Source organism: Coregonus clupeaformis, chromosome 17 (assembly GCF_020615455.1).
Source record: "Coregonus clupeaformis isolate EN_2021a chromosome 17, ASM2061545v1, whole genome shotgun sequence".
Taxonomy (NCBI): Eukaryota; Metazoa; Chordata; class Actinopteri; order Salmoniformes; family Salmonidae; genus Coregonus; species Coregonus clupeaformis.
Genome location: NC_059208.1, coordinates 26,972,476 through 26,989,221, shown reverse-complemented (window position 1 = coordinate 26,989,221; position 16,746 = coordinate 26,972,476). Strand labels below are relative to the sequence as shown.

Sequence of the window (16,746 nt, the reverse complement as noted above, 5' to 3'; positions counted from 1 at the left end):
ACTGTTGATTTGAACTGTTAATTGATTCACTGAAAAAATCAGAAAAGTGAACCTCACACAGTGTTCAGATGACCCATCACAGTAATGTATGAGGTGTGTAGAGGCTTCTCCTCATGTTGATAGGCTAGGTGATTTCCTGAGCTGGTGTGAGTTTAACCACTAAAAGTCAGAAGTAAAACCACTTACTGACTTCTCTGGTATTGGCCTGACCTACCATTCAGGGAAATTAGGTTCCATTTGTATTTTTAAGAAATGGGTTTAAACACATACCTGCCTCACTGGCCCCCAGAAATGGCAGACTATACCAGCATTATATGAAGACAATATTGGTATACATTACAATACAGTAACAGTAGCTGCTACTAATAGAACACTATATAGCCTCAAAACATGGTAAAAACTATCATTTTTATATCCTGGCTTGTCGGTCCTTGCATCCATAGCAATGTCTATGAATTTGAGTGGTTACATTTCTCCAGCCGCATCCCTCAGCTTTTCCCTGAAACAGGGGCAGGGAGGTTGTTTTTGTTATTGTTTCAACTGCTGATTGCAGCTTTAAGTATAAATCTAAATGAATAGAAGTATTTCTGAAGGGTGAAAAAGTTATACTGGGAGAGAAAGGTTTTTAATATCTGAGCCACTGACAATGGCTTGTCTTCTCAAAACGACATGTATGTTATCAAACTGTGTGAGCTGACGTGTGTAGAGACAGACAGTTCAACACTCATGTGGACATGACATCACAGGGGCAGAAACAGAAACTCACTCACTGGCTTCCTAGTCAGTCTGCTCTCCCTTCGCTCTCTCACACACAGACACACAGTTACAGGACACACAGACCACTGTCTCTAGCACTCCTACGGTTTACATACTACCTTGTCTGTTTTGCTGGCTCTACCACAGAGTCATTGGGGACAGATTACCTTGGACAAAGCACCAGGGACCCAGAGCCTTAGACCTCTCCACTCCTCTCATCTCCCTAGTAGGACCAGGCTAAAAATGGGCAAGGCCCTCTGTATCGTGGCTCCCCTGAAAGGAATGTTTGGTAAGTGGCTCTACATGTGGTCATATTGTCAACAAACTATCTGTTGATAAGTAACTGCATGCTAAGGTTATGGATAGGTTTAGAATAAGGGTTATGGTAAGGGGTAAGTTTAAGGTTAGGATAAGGGTTAAGGTTAGGTCTAGGGTTAGTAAATAGTTAGTTGATGTGTTACTGATCAAGTGTTACCCTTGACCGTTATGTTTTCAAGTTACTGAGTTTACCTGTTTTTAAATAGTCTTCGTTAGTGATGATACTGATAATAGAGTTTCTCTACACAACATAATATGTATCATAGGAATAACAGGACTGTGGTTGGGAAGTCAGAGGCTTAATAGAGGCATCCCTAGTTGTAAATTATGTGGTTAACTGTGTGGATAAAAGCCAACATTGTGCTGTCCTCTTCATTGACCTGTCAAAGGCTTTCGATACTGTTGATCACTCACTGCTAAGTCAGAGGCTTTCCTCAATTGGCCTAGACCAGGCTGCATGCAACTGGTTTAAAAATTATTTGACAGACAGAGCTCAATGTATATCTACTGATGGTGTTAAATCAGGTTTCCTGGATATTATGAAAGGTGTCCCGCAGGGGTCGATTCTGGGTCCTGTACTTTTTACTTTAAATTCTCTAAAACAATTATGGAGGCGGCTTATGGTAGAGAAATTAACATTAAATTATCTGGCAACAGCTCTGTTGGACATTCCTGCAGTCAGCATGCCAATTGCATGCTCCCTCAAAACTTGAGACATCTGTGACAAAACTGCACACTTTAGAGTGGCCTTTTATTATCCCCAGCACAAGGTGCACCTATGTAATGATCATGCTGATTAATCAGCTTCTTGATATGCCACACCTGTCAGGTGTATTGATTATCTTGGCAAATGAGAAATGCTCACTAGCAGGGATGTAAACACATTTGTGCACCACATTTGAGAAAAATAAGCTTTTCTGTGTGTATGGAACATTTCTGAGATCTTTTATTTCAGCTCATGAAACACTTTACATGTTGCGTTTATATTTTTGTTCAGTATAGTTAAGAAGCTGAGAATAGAAAGACAGAAATAGGTCCTGCCTCTCGCTAAATAGTAGAAAGCAGATTATTCAGTAGACATTCCTATCGGTCCTAGACTATGGCGACATCATCTATACGAACGTAGCTGCCACTTCATTAAAGCAATTAGATGCAGTTTATCATAGCGCACTGTGCTTTATTACGGGCGACAATTTTAGTACTAATCACTGCATTCTCTACTGGAAAGATGGTTGGCCCTCTTTGATGTCACATATGTTGATACATTGCTATGGTTTCATTTATAAAGCCCTTTGACAAAAAGTCCCACTGTACCAAACATCATTACTAAACTTTAGACAAAGAAGTTACCACACCTGGACTCGTCGATGGCTATCTCTGGAAATTCCTTTGATCTCTACTGAGTTAGGTAAATCAGCTTTAAGTTTCCTTGCACGTTATTTGTGGAACAATCTTCTAAATGTTCTTAAATTTGATGTTCTGGTGCCTCTAGGGCAATTCAGAAAGATGATTGAGGACCTTATTGCTGATGAATATGTTTGTTTTTTATGACCATGTTTTTCTTCCTGCGTGTATTTTGTGTTTTATATTTTGATGTGTGTATTTTCTGTAATTTCTGTAATTCTGTAAAATAGACCTTGGTTTCAGTATGACTCCCTGATAAAATAAGTCAGTAGTAAATATTTTCAAAAGGACACAGAGGAGCACTTTTCTAAAGAACACATATCTAGTGTTAGAATTAGTTTGACTAAACAAATTATAATTATAGCTGAAATAGAGTCTACATGTTGACTTTCTGAAGTGTATGTTTGTGCGAGTTGGTGTGTGTATACTGGGGGTGAATTTCCAAGAAATGTACCCAAAAAGAAGAAGTGTCCTTTTTACAAAGTTTTTTCACCTGCATAGGAATCATTCAAGAGATATTATACAGTACATGTTCTGTTGTCTGTTTTTTTAGTGAATTACCAATCCCTTCACTTATATTGCTATTTTCTTTCTTGATCCTTGATCTCTTTTCTTTCAGGTCCTGTCGAAGGAGAACAAGGTATTTGCCTGCTGTTGATAACATAATCGATTTTTGTAATAATTGAGACCAAGGGCTTAACTTTAACCACTCTTTATACTATTTCAACTCATCCTATATCCCAAAACTCTTGTGCCAAAACTCATGTTTTGACCATGGTCAGTAAGCAGAACGCTCTCTCTCTCCAGACTGTGGCCACTGCTATCAGATAGACATGGGGGCAGTGGTGGGCATCATCGCCTGTGACATCATCCTGACTCTCCTCATCGCGCTAGCCGTGTTCTGTTTTGCTACCTTCCGGAAGAAGAGGAGTCAACAGGAGTCTCGACTGGAGGGTGAGAGGTGTGTGTGTGTGTGTGTGTGTGCGCGCTTGCGTGCTTGCATCCTCCACCCATCCCTAACCCCTCCTGTTTGCCATCTCTCCTCAGGTAAAGGGAAAACACTCACAGCATCAAAGAGGAAGACAGTAGAAATCACAGAGTCTCCCTACCAGGTACAGAGGCACTAACCATAGTAGAGCAAAGGCCTCAAAGCATACATAATATACATTTACATGGAGTAACTGTTAATGGCTGGTGTGATACTCTTATGATTCTTTCCCTGTTGAATTGTTTTATTTTTGCCTTTAATGTTGTAGGAGCTGCATGGAATTCAGTCAGACGTGTACAGTGATCTCCAACAGTTTCGGAAATGAGACTACATTTTTGGACAGGACTGCATGTATCATGCTGCCTGGTGCTTAAATCTGACAAGGACGGAACTTTGCACATCTGGGATTTATATTCATACTCATCTTCTTACTGTTATCTTTCAACTTTTGTGTGTCTGTCTAATTGTACAGTAAATAGAATAGCATAAGACACATTCAAGAGATATTGTATATATTTTACATATATTTACCTGTTTATGTTTGATTAATAGGGTACCTTTTATAGTGTTGCAATTTTATTGCATTATACATCTGTTTTATTTGACTTAATTAAATATTCTGTTGAATAATAGGGTTATTTTATTCTATGTTTCATAAGCACATCATTTGTATATTGCCAGAAACAGTTCATGGAAGCCCCATTAATATTGCCCACAGGATGTTGGTGGCACCTTAATTGGGGAGGACGGGCTCGTGGTAATGGCTGGAGCCGGGTAGGTGGAATGGTTTCAAACACATGGTTTCTATGTGTTTGATGCCATTCCATTCGCTCCGTTCCAGCCATGAGCCATCCTCCCCTCAGCAGCCTCCACTGATATTGCCTATTATTAATATTAGTCATATGATCTGAAAAACTATTAGTCAACTGGGATGAAAAACTTCCAGGAGATATTTTCAGTTGATTTTCTGTCTGCTCCCTGTTAGTCATAAACTGGAGTCCTTTACTCACTATTAACACCAGGGTTGTGGTCAATTCATAATAATGTGAAGAAAAAAAAAACTCTACATCCTCTTTGAAAATAATAAGAAATGAATATGAATGGGACTATTAATAATTGCCTATGCCTGGAATGTGTTAGTCTGGCTGACACAGAGGACTTCGAGTTTGGTGTCAACCAGACTAGGATGTGTCCCTCCATTTAAAAAAAAATAAAAAATAAATATTTAGGAGCTCGTTGCTGTTTATTGTATTGGTTAGGCGGCTACATATCAAATGTATTGTTCATTGCTTTTATTCACAACTAAAACATGTCTCCATATCTAAAATAAACATTAACAAAACTTTTTGATGAATGAAATTCCTTGCACCACATTTTTAGACCTACTTCAGATGTGTTTAAATCTTGAATTAATTGCATCTTTCTAATACTGACATATTTATGTAGGTTGTATAATCAAGTAACATACCTAATCAAAACAAAGACACCTCTGTTAGTCACATATTTGCTCTTAATGCAGGGTTGGTGAGTTGTAAACAATGGATCGCGTGTCAGCAGCAGGAAATTGATTGCGCTGCGATATTTGACTGCGCAGTCACTGGAACCGGAGTAAAGTTTCACTTAATAGATTAATAGACCAGGCTGGTCTCATAGACTAGTCACAGCATAGTAAACAAAAATCTGGGACAATGAAATTAGTATGTTAAGTTTGGTATGGTTACAAAAGTATAACACAAAGGTCTAGCAACCGACAGACAACTTTAGCATTTGAACTAATTAGCAACTTTGCGACAACTTACTACCTTTTAGCTACTTTGCAACTATTTAACATGTTAGCTAACCCTTCCCCTAACCCTAACCTTAACCCTTTAACCTAAATCATAACCCTAATTTTGTTAGGTGAGGGAGCGCAAAAATAAAATGTAAATTATGTAATAACTTCCTCAATCAAAGTTTGTACTGACAGATGTAGCCAATTAAATAGCCTATCATTATAGAATATGCATAAAATGCATCCTCCAATTGCAACATCTGGCTATGCCCACACATATTGTTTCAATAACATTTTCTATTTTTAATACCATCAAACAGGCATAGGCTACCTAATTTCAAAATAGGCCATCATCACTGTCAATCGTGAATGATAATTCTTCATGTTTTACCAGTGAAACATCCTAAATGCTTCTCCATGCCAATCATTTGATTGATCTCAATCAGTTTCATGGGAGTATGCATTTCTATCTTCTTGAATTACTGTTTCTAAGTGAAATAGAGCATATGGTGTTAATAAACTATTAGCCTTTCTTGTATTTTGTTTCAATCAATATATATATCCTGCCTAGTGACGCACTCTGTTGGGTTTGGACACATGATCATTTTTTGGGGACTATTCATCTTCAACTATCTATTCTAAAATCTCATTAGAAATGAGGAGGTGTTTTTGGTGTAACAGTAACATTATAGGCCTACTATGCTATAGTATTATATTCTGTTCTGTTATGTAAAATGCAAATTCATAATTATGTGATCTTGCTAGACATTGATTCAGCTTTGATCTAACTACTAAACGAGCACCATCGTGAGAAGTGATAATCTTCTATTTCTAATAATAATATTAATAAGTGATGAGTATGACCATTAGGCATAGGCAACAGATCTTGATGAGATAGCATTTTAAGCGATTGGAGAGCCTTTCATAGTGTTGAAAGGACACCGCCAGGATCGCGCAATTATGTTAAAGACGTTAAACCAACCTGTGGTGCTGGAGGATAACTGAAGGATAGCTCTGCCATTTGGCCAGTTCAGGAACAAACAATAATTATCTTTCAGTAGGCCTTTAGCCTAATAGGCCTGAACTATGTGGTATAGCTATTTGTAGGCTATAGCCAAATGTAAATACAAATACATAGTGGTCACATATCGTTCTGGGTTGCACTGCGCAAGAGGGGGTCTTGGAGTCTTATGAAAATCGAGGCAGACTCACTGTGATTTTAGATTATTTTCAATGTTCTGATTGGCCAAAGTGGTCAAGCATCCGACAGGCCTCTGCAGTGCACACACATAGCCTATATTTATTTATCATTCTCGACAACACCATAGAGAAGACAGGGAAGAAACCACCATTTACCTACCTCTAGGCTGTTATACATATTTATTTGGTTTGTCACAGAATTTTACAAATTGCAAAAAGTGAGGGAGCGCCTCTCCTCTATACTCCGGCAGCACTACACCTTAACCCTAACCTTAACCCTTAACCCTAACCACTTGTCTAGCTTATTTTAGCCACTTAGCTATTGTTTGAGTTAGCCACCTAGCTAACATTAGCCACAACAAATTGGAATTCGTAACATACATATTGCAAATTTGTAAAAACATATTGTTCAAAATTGCAATTTGTAACATATCATATCAATTGTAATTCGTAACATATCATAATTCGTAACATATAATATACAATTGATGATGTACAACCACAAATGAATACATACCATACCAAACCTAATGTACTAATTTGGTGAGCTGGATTTTCGTTTACTTTGTTACGTCTACCACTGAGTCCAGGTTGTATAGTCGGAGCAAAGGCGGGTTGTTGAGGAGAGCTGGGCAGGAGCATGATTCGACAGGGTTAGAGGTGATGGCCGGAGACTCAAGACTGACCCGTTTCCGCCTACTCTTCTATCTTATCCTAGGTTAGGTCAGCCTCCCAAACAAAGTCTGCGACCTGCGTCCTCATAATAAAAGACACCGACTGACATCCCTGGCTACTCTGGGAGAGACGAGGACAAGGACACCTGGCGAGGTGGGTCATGATGATGTTGATGCTGATCGTTGCTTTCATTCCTTCTATTCACTCGTATCCATTTTCACTCTCTGACTCTGGTTGAATTTGACTTTGTAGGGCTCGTGCTGAGACATGTTGACAGTTGCGTTTGCATTGAGCGTCATCCTCACTGCTTTACCAGGTATCCGCATAACACAACTTATTGCACCGTAGTTACTGGCATTTGATTAACTGGCACTTCAGTAGCCTATAGCCTATTTCTGTGGTTATACTTCTAAAGTTACTCAGGTGTCCTTGCATTGCGCACAGGTTATTTATATGGTATTGATCTGTCAGACAGGCAATCAGCAGCAGGCAGCACACATTATTGGCTTCATCAGTAATGTTTGTGTTTTCTTCCAGGCTCTGGGGGTAGTAAGTGGACCGTATCCTTCACCAGGAGAGAGATCTGTGTCTGGGCTGGGACCACTGTCACTCTCCCCTGTTGGTATGACTACCCATCAGGACACACTGTCAGTAGGGTGATGTGGTTCAGGGTCTCTGGTCTGAGGGAGTTTGCCCACCACTCTGACTCCAGCTTGGTTAGCATGTCTTATAGAGGAAGGACAAAGTATACAGGCAGCCATAAAAGCTGTGGGATCCAGATCACCAATGTGAAGCTCGGCGATGCTGGACAGTACCACTTCAGGTTTGAGACAGACCACCCACAGGGACGATGGACCTCCCCTGACACCGTCTCGCTCTCTGTCACAGGTCAGTCATCTAACCTGCATATCAAAACAACTTTTGTAATTTTGGTTCATTTGATTACATCTCTATAAGATTACATCTCCATGTTAATCTGTGCTTGAAATGCATTCATTGTAGTATGTCGTGGAGCATTTCCATTGACATTTACGACGTTCACTGTGGTACATGCTTCTCCGAGCCACAATGATTCCAGGACGGACACAGTAACTGTCTCTAATACACAGAGCTGTTCAGGCTATATCAACGCCTTACGTCAAACCACATAGGAATATAATATTAGGTAAATGAAACAGAGTCATATTCGTTGAATGCTGTCCCAGAGTCCTCTCTGTCTGTGTTGTTCCCAGAGCTTCAGGTTCAGGTCCATCCTGCGAGGACAGCCAACATGTTTGGGTCAGGAGAGACAGTGTACCTGGGCTGTATAGCCAGAGGCTGTGCTGCAGCAGGGAGGAGTCTTGCTCTCTACAGGAACGGCATCAACCTGGGATCACCTGCAAAGTGGCTGACCATCTACAATTTTGACAGCCAGCACGCTGGTGCCTACACCTGTCGCCCAATCCCCCCACAGAATGTCCAGTCTCCGCCGCTGGCCTTGGCTCTGGGACGTGAGTAGTGTTTATGTGTGATTACTCAGTAACTACTGAATTTTGATTTGACATTTGAATTTTCATGACCTTATAGGATTCAGTTAGTATTTACTTTCTATCCCCCTCTCTCTCTCTCCTATCCATCTTCCTATTTCCTTTTCTTCTTTCCATTCTCTTCCCCTCTCTCTCTCCCCATTCGCTCTCCCCAACTCTCCCTATCTCACCCTAGATGCTCCTCGTTCCACAGTGATTGAGGTGAGTCCCATGGGTGTGGTAGTGGAGGGGGGCTCTGTGACTATGACCTGCAGCAGCAGTGGGGCTCCGGCGGTGGAGAGCTATGCCTGGTTTAAGGACAGGGAGAGTGGCAGCATTCCAGACAGCTTCAGACCCCAGCTCCACCTGAAGAGGGTGTCCCACACCGACCGGGGAGAGTACTTCTGTGTGGCACGCAACCCACTTGGTACAGAGAGGTCCAAACCTGTCCTGCTCAATGTCACATGTAAGGGCCTGGCTGTTGGTATCTATACATGTCTATACATTATCAGTGCTTATTTGGTGTCTAACATTAGCCCTTGGTCATGACTCTCAGTCCCATTGCATTACACATGGGAGTCATTGGACGAAGGTGTCTCCTGTACGTGGGAGTTTTGTTAAGAGCCCCGACGCTCGGTCTGAGCACTGACACGCATTGCTTGCGGTACGGTTTTGGAAGCAGTTGATACCATTGAATTAGAATTCTAGTTCTATGGTCAATACAACAGTTACTGTATAACTAGTGAGTGTGATATGGTCAAGCCTTAAGTATGAAAAATGTATGCACTCACTAACTGTAAGTCGCTCTGGATAAGAGCGTCTGCTAAATGACTAAAATGTAAAATGTAATATTACATTATTGCCTTCTATAGAAACAAAATGTATATTACTGTTGTAAAGATTTAACATCTATTCATCTTTCACATGACCAAGTGCCAAACTGCCAGTAGTTCATGACACTGTCTGTGAGGGTAGTCTGGGCCAATCATGATTGGGTAATATGTTTATTTTGGCAACTATGGGGGCATCATTTGTCACAAGGCCTACAACAGGAAGTTACAGTTCACTTTCCACAATGTCCAGATTTAGAACTTCTCATGACTAAGAGTGTTTACAAGGGCATTTTGACTTCTTAAATTGTCACTGCATAGCTCTACTTTTCGTACCTGCAATTTACGTTAATACTCTGCCAAACGAATACATCATAACAATAATGTATTGTTTTGTTGTCCAGACACTCCAAAGAGCACCAAGGTGTTGGTCAGTCCAGCAGGAGACATCAAGGAAGGCTACTCTGTCAACCTGAGCTGCAGCAGCAAGGCCCACCCCCCAGTGGACCGCTACGCCTGGTTCAAGATCATGGGGGGTCAGACTTGGGCCAAAGGGTCAACACAGAACCTCTCCTTCTCCAGCGTCCGCTCACAGAACGGAGGACAGTACTCCTGCACGGCCTGGAACCAACACGGACAGGAGAGCTCCCCTGTTGTCACCCTGGCCATTCTCTGTAAGTGGAACAACAATGTACAGTAGTCTCCTGTTCAAGTAATATTCAAATAATGTCTGGCTGGTCGCTGTTCTGAATTGTTGTCTGGATGCAGCAGATATAACACTGTAGCTGATAATGTTCTGAAACTGTCAGAGGAAATCTGATAATGGTTCCTGACCGCACACTGTAAATTGATGAAAATACTGTGGTCATTTTGCAAGCACTTCTATTCCAAGAGAGAGATATAGTGTACACTGAGTGTACAAAACATTAGGAACACCTTCCTACTATTGAGTTGCACCCCTTTTTGCCATCAGAACAGCCTCAATTTGTCGGGCCATGGACTCTACAAGGTGTCGAAACCATTCCATAGGGATGCTGGCCCATGTTGACTCCAATGCTTCCCACAGTTGTGTCAAGTTGGCTGGATGTTCATTCTTGATACACACGGGAAACTGTTGAGCGTGAAAAACCCAGCAGCGTTGCAGTTCTTGACACACTCAAACCGGTGCGCCTGGCACCTACTACCATACCCGGTTCAAAGGCACTTACATATTTTGTCTTGCCCATTCACCCTCTGAACGGCACACATACACAATCCATGTATCAATTGTTTCAAGCCTTAAAAATCCTTCTTTAACCTGTCTCCTCCCCTTCATCTACACTGATTGAAGTGGTGACATCAATAAGGGATCATAGGTTTCACCTGGATTCACCTGGTTAGTCTATGTCATGTTTTGTCCACTCAGTGTATGTCCAACCTCAGGAGTGTGTTAAGGTGAGCAGGAGTGTGTGTGGATCCAGTGGGCTGCTCAGGTTCCTCTGTCTGCAAAATGACACCTACCCTCCTTTCTGCTCTGTGGAGGAACCAATCAATCTACCTCTGTCATTGTCAATACCTCCCCTCTATCTCCCTCCTCTATCTCTATCGCTCTATCTCCTCCCTCTCTCTCCCTCCTCCCTCTCTCTCCCTCGCTCTCTCTCCCTCCTCGCTTTCTCCCTTCTCCCTCTCCCCTCTCTCTATCTCTCCCTCCCCTCTCTCTCCTCTCTCTCTTTCTCCCTCCTCTCTCTATCACCCTCTCTTGCCCTCTCTGTTTTGTCACTCTGTTCCTTTACATTTCTCAAAAATCTTTCTGTCTCTAAATATTTGTTTAACTTTCCTTGTTTCTCTCCCTCTTTCTCTCTCCTCCATCACCTTGGCTGCCTGTCGGTCTACTCCCCCCCTTCTCCTCTTCTCTCTCTCTCTCTCTCTCTCTCTCTCTCTCTCTCTCTCTCTCTCTCTCTCTCTCTCTCTCTCTCTCTCTCTCTCTCTCTCTCTCTCTCTCTCTCTCTCTCTCTCTCTCTCTCTCTCTCTCTTCCATCACCTTGGCTGCCTGTCGGTCTACTCCCCCCCTTCTCCTCTTCTCTCTCTCTCTCTCTCTCTCTCTCTCTCTCTCTCTCTCTCTCTCTCTCTCTCTCTCTCTCTCTCTCTCTCTCTCTCTCTCTCTCTCTCTCTCTCTCTCTCTCTCTCTCTCTCTCTCTCTCTCTCCTCCATCACCTTGGCTGCCTTTTCGGTCTACTCCCCCTCTTCTCTCTCTCTCTCTCTCTCTCTCCTCCATCACCTTGGCTGCCTGTCGGTCTACTCCCCCCCTTCCCTCCTTCTCCTCTCTCTCTCTCTCTCTCTCTCTCTGTCTCTCTCTCTGTCTCTCTCCTCTCTCTGCCCTTGGCTGCCTGTCTGTCTACCTTATTATCCTTTATCTCTTTCACTCCCTGTCTGTGCCCTCTCCATGCCACCATGTTTTCTATCCTCTCCCCTATCCCTCTCTCTCTGCATGCCCCCCCACCTCTCCTCTTCTCCCCTCTCTCCCAGATGCCCCTAAGAACACGTCGGTGTTTGCGCAGCCCTCCAGTGTGATCGACGCGGGCCGTCCTCTGACTCTGACCTGCAGTAGCCAGGCCAACCCGGCGGTGGACAACTACACGTGGTTCAGGATCAATGCGGCTGACGCCTGGGTAACGCGATCGGGCCCCAGCTACACCTTCGCTGAGGTCAGCCCCAGGGAGAGTGGCCAGTACTACTGCGAGGCACGCAACCGCATCGGCGTCCACAGCTCGCCTGTCCTCACTGTCAGGGTCAGAGGTCAGTGGACTGGGCAGGATGGAGGGAAGGTAGAGGAGGAGGTGGGGGGGGGTAATCTATAAGAAAGCCCCTGACTTTAATTATTTCCAACAGAAAAGTTAGATTTAGCAAGCAAGCAGATTCAGGGCACATCTCGGAATCTGGGGGCCAGAGAATCTGAACTCAGTGACCCAGATGGCTTCTGTCTGTGTGTTTCTTATTTAATCACTACTGTAAATGTAATGTCTGTCTCACAGACATGTTTTGCAAGACACCCTATATAAATGTTTCACTGTATGCCCCCCAGTCTGCCCACTCATGATCACAGAGTATTTCTGCTTTCGATTCTCTGACCTGTGAGTCATATATTGATAACTTTCACTAACTGTAAAAGAGGAAGAAGAGCAGAACTTTGATATCAGAAAACAGAAGTTTAGACATTTGATAATTGATTAGCAGACAAAAGCTAGATATTTTACTCTGTCTGTCTTCCTGTCTATGTCTGTCAGTCTTTCTGTCCCTCTTTCCTTCTCGTCCTTCTTGGCCTTCTCTCTCCTCTCCTTCACTCTCACTGTCATTAACCCAAACATCTCCATTCTCCCCCTCTATGATGGTGACTACTGTCAGATTTACTCAGACTGACCCAGTTGTTGCGCTCTGATTGGCAGGCAGACTGAAGGTTATCGCCCTGGCCTCAGCTGTGGGCGTATCTGCTGGTCTCATCACTCTCACTGTGGCCATCATGATCAGGTGACGTCCACTACACCTTTCTACACTATGATGGTCTATGGAAGGCAGGGGACGTTAGGAACATTGGCCAGAATCAGTGTTACTAGACACTTCATTTGATTGTGGGAATCAACATGTTGTATCCATCTGCCTTCTTCACAGCAAAAACATGCACAGAGTAGACATGGATTATCCAGAGGAAAACAAGAAGGTACTTGACTCTTCCTCCTCCAAGCATTGACATCAATATAGCCTAGCCATTATGTGATTAAGTAATATATAGACAAAGAATGAACAAATCATTTTCATTTGTTGTATTTATATGGAATAACAGAGGCCATCAGTGACATCGGACACACTGTTCTACGAGTCAGTCCAGCAGAGCCTTCAGCTGAGGACTGGCAAGATGTCTGACATCCCGGTAGGTCAAACAATAACTCCCACTCTGTACCACTAGATGGAGACACCATGGTTCACTTGTAATAATCATGTCATGCCGTTAGAGTTCCTCATGATTAGATTCCCATCTTCTTTTGAAAGATCAAAGGTAACAATATGTACCTACACTTTAATGACACTGCACCTACCATGTAAATACATTAGCGGTAGTTACAACCCCATAATTGGGCCACATTTTAAACCCAGGATTGGGTTCTCTCTATTGAAGTGACACCAACCCTTCTTCAATCCACTCATGGGAATCCCCCTCTTTTCTCTGTGTTTGATAGGAGGAGCCAGAGGAGGTGTATGAGAGTGCCCATCCCTCCATCGTACCCCTGAAGGATGCTCCACCCTGCACAGAAGCAGACAGCATCCTCAACTACATCACCGTGCATTACTCCAGGATCCCCAGGTAACCAACCATCCTCCATCTCTCATTTCCTCCTCCCCTTCCTTATCGTCCTCCTCCTACACTCTCCCCTTGCTCCTCCTCTCCTCTCTTCTCTTCTTCTTTCCCCCTCTCTCTCCTTTCTACTCACCTTTCTCCTCCTCTTTCTCCTCCTCTTTCTCCTCCTCTTTCTCTTTCTCCTCCTCCTCTTTCTCCTCCTCTTTCTCCTCCTCCACTCCTCCTCTTTCTCCTCCTCTCCTCCTCTTTCTCCTCCTCTCCTCCTCTTTCTCCTCCTCTCCTCCTCTTTCTCCTCCTCTTCCTCCTCTCCTCCTCTTTCTCCTCCTCCTCTTTCTCCTCCTCTTCCTCCTCTCCTCCTCTTTCTCCTCCTCTTCCTCCTCTCCTCCTCTTTCTCCTCCTCTCCTCCTCTTTCTCCTCCTCCTCCTCCTCCTCTCCTCCTCTCCTCTCCCTCGTATACTCTCTCCTCCCTCTCCTTCTGCTCCCCCTCCCTTCCATTTTCATTTCCCATCCCTCCTCTCTCTCCCTCTTTCTCCTCCAACCCTCTCCCTTCCTCCTCATGCTTCTCCTCTCCTCCCTCAGTCTTATCCTCCTCTCTTCCTCCTTCTGACATACAGACCAGTGGCACATTGCATTACCTATGTCCCTCCCTCTTTTCTTTCCCAGTCTGGACCAGATTCAAGTTACAAATATACCACTGCATGGCGATAAAGAGCCAAAGGATGCTGCCAATGTTGTTTACACTGTCCTGGCCAGACCACACCAGTAGTGGTGCAGGTAAAGTAGGGCATCTTTTTATATACACCTCACAATCTAATGAAATAATTTGCAATAAGTTCAAGTTTTACCATAGAAACAAACATATTCTAAATGTGAATTCAGTGACACACCTCCATTAACTTCCTATTTTTTCACATATCTCCCAGATGAGAACTGTAGCTTCCTCTGCTCAGTTTATCAGTTGAGTGACATCGCCAGAAGGATCTCTACCATCTTCCCCTGAACTGCTTCTGAGAAGGACTGCTCACTCTAAGCCAATTTACTGTTTTATCTAATTTACTACAAAGTCTAATTTACTAGGAATAGTTAAAGTAGTTACTTTTAATTCATTTTGCATTATAAGTGGCATTATAACTCATTTATTAGCATTTAACATTTTACTAGTAGTGGCCAGATTATTAAATATTCTGATAGCAGAATCATCCTAAAAATTCTACTTTTTCACCCTCAGAAGGAAGTCATTTTGTGCATTTCCTCTCTGGGTTCTCTCTATCTCCTCAATTAGATATCATTAAAATGTAACATACTTTACAAATGAACCCAGTTTGGTATACATCATCACTCATGCTAGGCTTATGGAGGATGTGTGTAAATGTGTTACTGTACATACCTTATGTTTAGGGTATGGTTGTTATGTCCCAAATTGCTTGTTGAAATACAGTGGGGAGAACAAGTATTTGATACACTGCCGATTTTGCAGGTTTTCCTACTTACAAAGCATGTAGAGGTCTGTAATTTTTATCATAGGTACACTTCAACTGTGAGAGACGGAATCTAAAACAAAAATCCAGAAAATCACATTGTATGATTTTTAAGTAATTAATTTGCATTTTATTGCATGACATAAGTATTTGATACATCAGAAAAGCAGAACTTCATATTTGGTACAGAAACCTTTGTTTGCAAATACAGAGATCATACGTTTCCTGTAGGTCTTGACCAGGTTTGCACACACTGCAGCAGGGATTTTGGCCCACTCCTCCATACAGACCTTCTCCAGATCCTTCAGGTTTCGGGGCTGTTACTGGGCAATACGGACTTTCAGCTCCCTCCAAAGATTTTCTATTGGGTTCAGGTCTGGAGACTGGCTAGGCCACTCCAGGACCTTGAGATGCTTCTTACGGAGCCACTCCTTAGTTGCCCTGGCTGTGTGTTTCGGGTCGTTGTCATGCTGGAAGACCCAGCCACGACCCATCTTCAATGCTCTTACTGAGGGAAGGAGGTTGTTGGCCAAGATCTCGCGATACATGGCCCCATCCATCCTCCCCTCAATACGGTGCAGTCGTCCTGTCCCCTTTGCAGAAAAGCATCCCCAAAGAATGATGTTTCCACCTCCATGCTTCACGGTTGGGATGGTGTTCTTGGGGTTGTACTCATCCTTCTTCTTCCTCCAAACACGGCGAGTGGAGTTTAGACCAAAAAGCTCTATTTTTATCTCATCAGACCACATGACCTTCTCCCATTCCTCCTCTGGATCATCCAGATGGTCATTGGCAAACTTCAGACGGGCCTGGACATGCGCTGGCTTGAGCAGGGGGACCTTGCGTGCGCTGCAGGATTTTAATCCATGACGGCGTAGTGTGTTACTAATGGTTTTCTTTGAGACTGTGGTCCCAGCTCTCTTCAGGTCATTGACCAGGTCCTGCCGTGTAGTTCTGGGCTGATCCCTCACCTTCCTCATGATCATTGATGCCCCACAAGGTGAGATCTTGCATGGAGCCCCAGACCGAGGGTGATTGACCGTCATCTTGAACTTCTTCCATTTTCTAATAATTGCGCCAACAGTTGTTGCCTTCTCACCGAGCTGCTTGCCTATTGTCCTGCAGCCCATCCCAGCCTTGTGCAGGTCTACAATTTTATCCCTGATGTCCTTACACAGCTCTCTGGTCTTGGCCATTGTGGAGAGGTTGGAGTCTGTTTGATTGAGTGTGTGGACAGGTGTCTTTTATACAGGTAACGAGTTCAAACAGGTGCAGTTAATACAGGTAATGAGTGGAGAACAGGAGGGCTTCTTAAATAAAAACTAACAGGTTTGTGAGAGCCGGAATTCTTACTGGTTGGTAGGTGATCAAATACTTATGTCATGCAATAAAATGCAAATTAATTACTTAAAAATCATACAATGTGATTTTCTGGATTTTTGTTTTAGATTCCGTCTCTCACAGTTGAAGTGTACCTATGATAAAAATTAC

General features: G+C 43.1%; 2 protein-coding genes across 2 annotated transcripts; both read left to right on the top strand.

The window, feature by feature from the left end:
* The first annotated feature begins 828 nt into the window (after positions 1–828).
* LOC121556092 (transmembrane immune signaling adaptor TYROBP) lies at positions 829–4,252 on the top strand. Its single transcript, XM_041869970.1, has 5 exons — positions 829–1,045; positions 3,098–3,118; positions 3,286–3,432; positions 3,526–3,590; positions 3,735–4,252. Exons 1-5 carry the CDS (start codon positions 1,000–1,002, stop codon positions 3,789–3,791), a joined length of 336 nt encoding a protein of 111 aa, XP_041725904.1. The 5' UTR covers positions 829–999; the 3' UTR covers positions 3,792–4,252.
* Positions 4,253–7,110: 2,858 nt separating this feature from the next.
* Positions 7,111–15,229, top strand: LOC121556087 (B-cell receptor CD22-like). The gene is made up of 13 exons (XM_041869962.1): positions 7,111–7,265; positions 7,365–7,428; positions 7,650–8,000; positions 8,345–8,602; positions 8,814–9,083; positions 9,852–10,121; positions 11,953–12,222; positions 12,870–12,951; positions 13,093–13,141; positions 13,265–13,351; positions 13,659–13,783; positions 14,441–14,551; positions 14,701–15,229. Exons 2-12 carry the CDS (start codon positions 7,380–7,382, stop codon positions 14,541–14,543), a joined length of 1,914 nt encoding a protein of 637 aa, XP_041725896.1. The 5' UTR covers positions 7,111–7,265; positions 7,365–7,379; the 3' UTR covers positions 14,544–14,551; positions 14,701–15,229.
* Positions 15,230–16,746: the final 1,517 nt, after the last annotated feature.

Excerpts from the sequence above, each read along its gene's own strand:
- LOC121556092 (XM_041869970.1), top strand. The coding sequence starts at position 1,000 with ATGGGCAAGGCCCTCTGTATCGTGGCTCCCCTGAAAGGAATGTTTG. Across the intron at positions 3,119-3,285 it reads TCCTGTCGAAGGAGAACAAG|ACTGTGGCCACTGCTATCAG; the intron begins GTATTTGCCTGC and ends CTCTCTCTCCAG. Across the intron at positions 3,591-3,734 it reads TCACAGAGTCTCCCTACCAG|GAGCTGCATGGAATTCAGTC; the intron begins GTACAGAGGCAC and ends TTAATGTTGTAG.
- LOC121556087 (XM_041869962.1), top strand. The coding sequence starts at position 7,380 with ATGTTGACAGTTGCGTTTGCATTGAGCGTCATCCTCACTGCTTTACCA. Across the intron at positions 8,001-8,344 it reads CGTCTCGCTCTCTGTCACAG|AGCTTCAGGTTCAGGTCCAT; the intron begins GTCAGTCATCTA and ends TGTTGTTCCCAG. Across the intron at positions 13,784-14,440 it reads CATTACTCCAGGATCCCCAG|TCTGGACCAGATTCAAGTTA; the intron begins GTAACCAACCAT and ends TTTCTTTCCCAG.